Here is a 7,072-nt window from a genome sequence, read left to right as displayed (position 1 = left end):
CACCATTTTGATACGTGTATACTATACATTGTATAATGTTTGTAGTCAATATCGTATATCATATTTTGAAATATCATGCCCGTTGCTGCAACGAGTTTTGGGTTTCTTCTTACAGAATAGTACTGATAAGAAAATTTAAATATTGTTTTATTTGATTATTTACAATTCGAATTTTAATATATTCACTTGTAACATGAAAGTTAATCAACTTATATTGTTGTCAAGATTTTTTTTTTATAATACAACACATTAGTAAATAAGAGCCTTTATCATAAAATAAAATTAAACCGACTTTAATATGCAGACAAAGTATTTTATACATGTATTAAATATTATTTTTGACGAAAAAGTCAAAATGATAGCTTTAAATCAATAAATAATACAACTTTTGAAATTATTTTTAAATACAGAATGTGACGAGTGTTGGACGAAATGCATTAACAATTAAAAAAATTAGAGCACTAAGGCACGAAATCCCTAAAGGTATTATCTAAAATAGTCATATCACGCGCATGCGCCAAGGTGGTGTAACCCACAGCCTGATATAAATACTGTGGTACAGAAGCATATCAGTACTATTGTTAGTGTCGGTGAAGAGGAACCAGTGATAAAATGCGTGGACTCCAAGTAAGTAATTGAATAGAATCATAGCAAAATATTAAAATATATAAAACAAGAACATGGTATTTATTTTCATAAAAAATGGACACCATAAAAAACGAATTTTATTTTCTATTTAAATTAAAAAAAATTTGATATTTTTGTGATGATGATGATGAATCAAAATAAAAACATTTTTTTTTCTAAAATTATAACCGAATTTTAATATTTTTATTGTTACTTTAATATTTTTATACAAAAAATTACCTAAATTTTTGGCCGATTTTTTATTTTATCACCAATATTTTAATTAAGATATATTTTTACTATACGAATATATTAAAATCATACAAAATATATTCTACATTTTTTGTTTTATATTTTGAAATTTCAAAATTATAAACTTTACTTAACTTTTTTCCCGTATTATACGGTATTTCAGTATAAAATAAATCATTGATAATTTTCGTTATAATCTTTAATTACGGAACCCTAAAACATATATTACAATAATTATCCAAGAACTACTTCCCAAGGGATAAGTTTAACATTTCCCTTTGGGAAATGATTACTTAGTACTTGTTACATTTCCTTAAATATTACGTGATAATTATGTAATCAGCAAAACAAACGCAATTGTTTGAAATATAATGTTGTTCGCGTGCACATATTGTATATCAATCAGGGGAGTAAAAAAACCTAACGCTACACACACGGTGTAAAATAAAACAACAATGCGCTTAAAATATTTTTATGTAAACAAAAATAGACTCCTACATAATAATATAATTAAAATTTAGAATAATTTTGCTTTTATACAAAACACTGAAATATTAATATAAGAATAATAACACAATTTTGTATAACATTTAGTTATCTTACATGTAAATTAAATATGTTTTATTTCCATAAAGATAAAATAATTGTGATAGCAAAATAAATTGTTTTGAGACACCACTTAAATCATCATTGGGCAAAAAATAATAAATAAATAAAAACCCTTTCTTACTTAATTGCAAGTCGTTAAATGATTATTGCGAAGTCGTTTGATGAATTTATTTCTATTTATTCTCTAAAATACTTTAAAATTACTTAAATTTTTAAAGCAAAGCAAACTTAATGAATTCAGTATTTTTGTAGATCAACTAATAAAGACGTTATATTAAATATACAATAATGCAAACATCTAAGACAGTCGAACAACTTTATTCATAACACATATTTATTATACTTACTTACTTTGTAAATAAGTTACTTATTATACTTTGTAAATAAGTTATCATGTCTTTAGAGTATATTACTAAACACGCATAACGACGGTACCGCTGTTCTAAATATATATTAATTGCACCGAAAAGATTAATTCGAGTCTATCAATTAAACTTTCCACGCGTTTAACTGCAGAACCAAATATATATATAATTTCTGTTATAAGTGTTATTTGTAATTTGTTGATTGAATAATTATCAATAATGATAGGAAGATATTTCATTAACATTTTGTTTTTCATCGATGTGTTTTAGTCGGGCATAACTTCTGTTACAGCACGTAGGTTATGTTAAGAATTAAGATTCACGTATACTATCAAATATAATTGTTATTGAAGCGTGGATAAGCGGAAATTATATAATTTATCATTTATTAGTATAACACTTCCTGCATTTGTTTTTACGATAACCATTGTTCTTGATCAATTAATGTGTTAGAGTAAACGTCAAACGCAACATGCATTGTTTGTTTTTGTCTCATGGCGTATCATTTACATATGACCTTATATATATATATATATATATATATTTGATACTATTTAATTACCGACGTCGAAAGACGAGACTTGTTAATTTGACGCCTATTTATTTGACTGCCGGTCTATGTCTTTGTAGCACCAAAATTCGAATACGGGTATCGATGCCAATACGCCTTTTTCAATTAAAAACTTAGTTTTTTTATGTCTTAGCAATTTCAATCGATAAACCTATTACAAAAACATGCACTAGTGGACAAGCTATTGCTAATAAGCTTGACAATGTATCTTTAAAAATTTTAATAGTCTAAAATGGTTCGCACCTTGCCAATTTCACGTTAATAGTATTACACTATACCAGAAAACTTACGCAAGTGCCAACCACAAGTGTACAAACTTTGATATTAGTCGGAGTAAGTTTTCGTGTATTTTTTATATGTACCCATACTATGTATAAATAGTAGTCTTATTACTCGTTATGTTTATTAAATGGTAAATAACTCTTCATGTATATAATTTAATATCCGTTTTTTTTCTAATATTCTAAAATGTCTTATATAGGTAACTTATAGTCGTATCCATCTAAAGCAAAATATGTAAAAGTTTGATGCTAATGAAAACGAAAATAGATAGAAAACGTATGCTGACGATACTTTAGTAATTTATGTGTCCCAATATAAACCAAAAACTATTAATGTAAGAAAAAAAATAAAACAAATAAAGATGCTATGATAGAATAAAATACTTATAATTTTTTACAGAGGTCACATTCAAATTAAAGATTTTTTTTAGATAAATATTTTAATTCTTATGGTTATAAAATTTTATACTGTTTTGACGGTTATACGAATGAAGTGTAAGTATAATATTTCTTTGCAGATTTGTTTATTATTGGCATTGTGCGCTGTGGTCAAAACAGGGTACATAGGGTACGCAAACTATGGTGGTTACAAGAGTTATCCAGGATACGTCGTTCATGGATACAGTGGCTACAACGGCGGTAATCACGGAGAATATTACGTAAGCTAATAAAGTTTTTTATTTACATTTATTTACTTTGGTATAAAATCAGTTGGTAAGTTTAGGATTAGGCTATCACTTCGCATTAGACCATTGTCTTGTATTCAAAACGTATTTAATAAATAATAAATATTTATCCGTTCAGGGTTTGATTCCAAAATCTCTTTAGTAAATTTCTAAATGTTCTTATTTATTATTGTCTAAATTATGTTAGGCCCAGTCCTTTTGACAGGATAGTAAACGAAACTTCGAATAATTGTTGGTGAAGCTTTAGCATATAAGGAATGATTATGGCTTTTTACAAAAATTAATACGATAGCATAACACTGACTTCTTAATATACTGATATATCAATAACGAAAATTACTAGGCAGCACATGAGAAATTTAGAATATACTCGATGAAGTATGATATGAGATGAGTAAATATCAGGCGAAGCAAGCAATTATAATATATGAAAGATCTAGAGTAGAGTAGATCTAGAGAGATCTACAAAATTTTTATGTAAGGTTTTGTTATAATTATACAACTCAAATCTATATTTTTTTTTCAGATAAAGAAATGTTGTTATTTGTTTTAATACAAGTTGTTTATTCTTTTGCAGTAGTCATAATAAGCATATCTCAAAATACATTTACGCGAGTACAGAAATAAAGATACTACTCAAAATATTGAACTTATTAAACATATTATGTCGATCTTAAAATAATATATAATACTACCCCTTCATAATATTAATATGGTATATGGACACGGTTAATAACATATAACTATTATTGCTATTGCACAAAGTATATAAAAATGAAGCATACGTCATTTAAAACTAACAAACCATAGCCAAAATTTAATCACCGTGACATCCCGGCTTGCGACACTACACGAATATCCGTAAGCTGTATTATTATAGCAGTCTTATTACGACTTCGGAAATTGCGCATACAATTTGATGTCGTTGATGTCACGTTTTTAAAATATAAGGGAAATCGAATAAATACTTGGTGGTAGGGCTTTGTGCAAGCCCGTCTGGGTAGGTACCACCCACTCATCAGATATTCTAGCGCCAAATAACAGTACTCTGTATTGTTGTGTTCCGGCTAGAAGGGTGAGTGAGCCAGTGTAATCACAGGCACAAGGGACATAACATCTTAGTTCCCGAGGTTGGTGGCGCATAGGTGATGTAAGGAATGGTTAATATTTCTTACAGCGCCTTTGTCTATGGGCGGTGGTGACCACTTACCATCAGGTGGCCCATATGCTCGTCCGCCAACCAATGCCATAATAAAAATAAAAAAAAAAAATTCGAAGGTATAACAGTCCTGGTACTAGATATATGTATAATTATGTTCTTATACGAAATTGGGAGTTCCAATTTATTATTAATATACTATGAAACTAAACTTATTTCTAGGAGCTCTTATTTCGTTGATGTCTTTAATAGGTAAAAATAAAAATATTTTTATAAAATGCGAACTTGATTTTAAAGAAAGTAGAGGAAAACAGGAAAAAGTTATTAAAAAAAAAATTAACCATTGCTCTAAAGTATCATAGTGCCGATTTCCTTAATATTAAATTTTGTAAATTCTAAATTCAGTGTTTTAAGTTGTAATAAATACGTCGTGAATAATATTTGCTTTTCTTATTTTTCAGGCGTACCCTAAATATGCCTTCGATTATTCTGTAAATGATCCCCACACTGGTGACCACAAAACACAGTGGGAATCCCGTGATGGGGATGTAGTTAAAGGTAAGACGTTTTCACATAATTATTTTAAATAAAAAAAAAAAATTATCCAGAATGATCTCCGATATTAAGAAATAATGTTTAACCGGTTTGTTATATTTTATAATTGACCTAAATTTTCTTTACTCTATAGGTGCCTACTCTCTTGCCGAGCCTGATGGCACAACTCGTATAGTGGAGTATACAGCTGACAAACACAATGGTTTCAATGCGGTTGTCAAGCGAATTGGACATGCTCACCACCCTCAAATATACGGAAAACACTATAATAGACCCGGTTATTATGGATACCATTAGATATAGATACATAAATAATAATGTAAAAAAAAAAATACAAAAATGACCAATATATGACAGCACGTGAATATTAACTGTGATAGTGTTGATATTAAAAACTGTAAATACCTTATTTTTAAATTGTTTCATGACAATTAATTAATGTTTTATACATTTATACTAATTATCTGTGAAAATAATTTATTTTTATTATTAAAGATGGAATAAACAGTATCAAAGTGAGTCAATTATTTTTGAAGCAATGCATGTATTTAAGTTAGTTTAGTTATTCATTCTAATTACTGATTATAAAACTTCATTAATAAATCTAAATAGCTGTATTAACGTTATTTTATCCATAACTATGATTATATTTTAAATTAAATTATTTGGGTCCATATTTTAATACAAATTTTTCTTTATATTATAGTTTCTAAGTCAAGTTAAAATTTTTCACTGTATTCGTCTGTGAATCTCCACTACTTTTTTTTAAATTATAGACTAACTAAATCGTTACTGGAAAATATTAAGAACAATAATATTTTGTTTTTATTTTTAAATCGATGATCTTATTATATGTGTGTACTTAATTAGTGGGATGTCTTATTAGTTTGTATAAAGAATCGAGATACTTGTATTTAAGCCTCTATTGGTTTACAGAACTTATTAAAGTCCGCTAAACAATAGCAAAAGGAGGCCATAGCCTGATCAAGTTTCTAAAAAAAATCGGGCACAGATTTTGCCAAGTGCCTTTCATATAAGAATAGCAATAGTATTGATATTCACATCTCAATAGTTTCCTTTTATAAAACCTGAAGGCGTTCAATACATAATAAAATGTGCTTTCAGTATTTGTTGAACGATGTCGTTACTTAACTCTTATTACTTTTATACGTTCATGTTAGATTAGATTATATATATGATTTATCACTGAGATATTTTTTCCATTATTCTAAAAACTCTAATTATATTAAACATTGACCATTCGATCTAAGTGTTTTTGAAACAATTCAGTTATTTAATGTATGTATGGTTTAAGTTAAAAATCCATTGAAAATCGTACTCCACCTTATCGTTACTAAAGAACATTTCTTGGGAAAATCCCATAAAATAATCACATCACTCTCAAAGGATAGTCTTTTCTCAAAACTTTAATTTCATAACCCATTACGGCAGTTACACAGGTTAACAGAGTTGGGTTAGACTTGAGGAATAAAAAGGATGACCAAATGGATTAACTAGGCTCAATAGCAAAATCTAAAACCTAGCCCTACTCAATCCAAGTTACTGCATCTGGCTAAACTATGAATGTGAGGATTTTATCACACAGACCGGACATACTCCTTTTCTCTAGGCAAATACTATGATGTGGAAACGAATATACCTAAGATTAAATTTAATAAATGTTATGACCTGACAATGAACCAACCAAAAATGGTTAATTTATAGGTGGTGGAAGAGGGGACGAAAGGCTTACCAGCAATATGTCTATAAATATTTAAAATACCGCAACATATCGAAAACAGAAGTTTTTTTTTTGTTTAGGCATTGATGCGTATTGCAAATAACAACTATTAAAAATACACTCTATACATCATACGATTGTACCTGGCACTTCTTTCTTGGCAATTCTTGATATTATTTTACTTATTGTAAATGAAATATTTATCAAGTGGATGGCTCCTACTTTG

General features: G+C 28.1%; 1 protein-coding gene across 2 annotated transcripts; it reads left to right on the top strand.

The window, feature by feature from the left end:
* Positions 1-583: 583 nt before the first annotated feature.
* LOC125064057 (cuticle protein 19-like) lies at positions 584-5,496 on the top strand. 2 transcript variants are annotated; one of them, XM_047670834.1, is made up of 4 exons: positions 584-627; positions 3,224-3,364; positions 5,012-5,108; positions 5,239-5,496. In XM_047670834.1, exons 1-4 carry the CDS (start codon positions 613-615, stop codon positions 5,400-5,402), a joined length of 417 nt encoding a protein of 138 aa, XP_047526790.1. In that variant the 5' UTR covers positions 584-612; the 3' UTR covers positions 5,403-5,496. The 2 variants fall into 2 exon arrangements, with proteins under 2 accessions (XP_047526790.1, XP_047526789.1); XM_047670833.1 differs by lacking the exon at positions 584-627 and having other exon boundaries at positions 3,194-3,364.
* The last annotated feature ends 1,576 nt before the right edge of the window (positions 5,497-7,072 follow it).

This window comes from Vanessa atalanta, chromosome 5 (assembly GCF_905147765.1).
Source record: "Vanessa atalanta chromosome 5, ilVanAtal1.2, whole genome shotgun sequence".
Taxonomy (NCBI): Eukaryota; Metazoa; Arthropoda; class Insecta; order Lepidoptera; family Nymphalidae; genus Vanessa; species Vanessa atalanta.
Note: the sequence above shows the minus strand (reverse complement) of the source record. Positions and strands in the feature narration are given on the sequence as shown.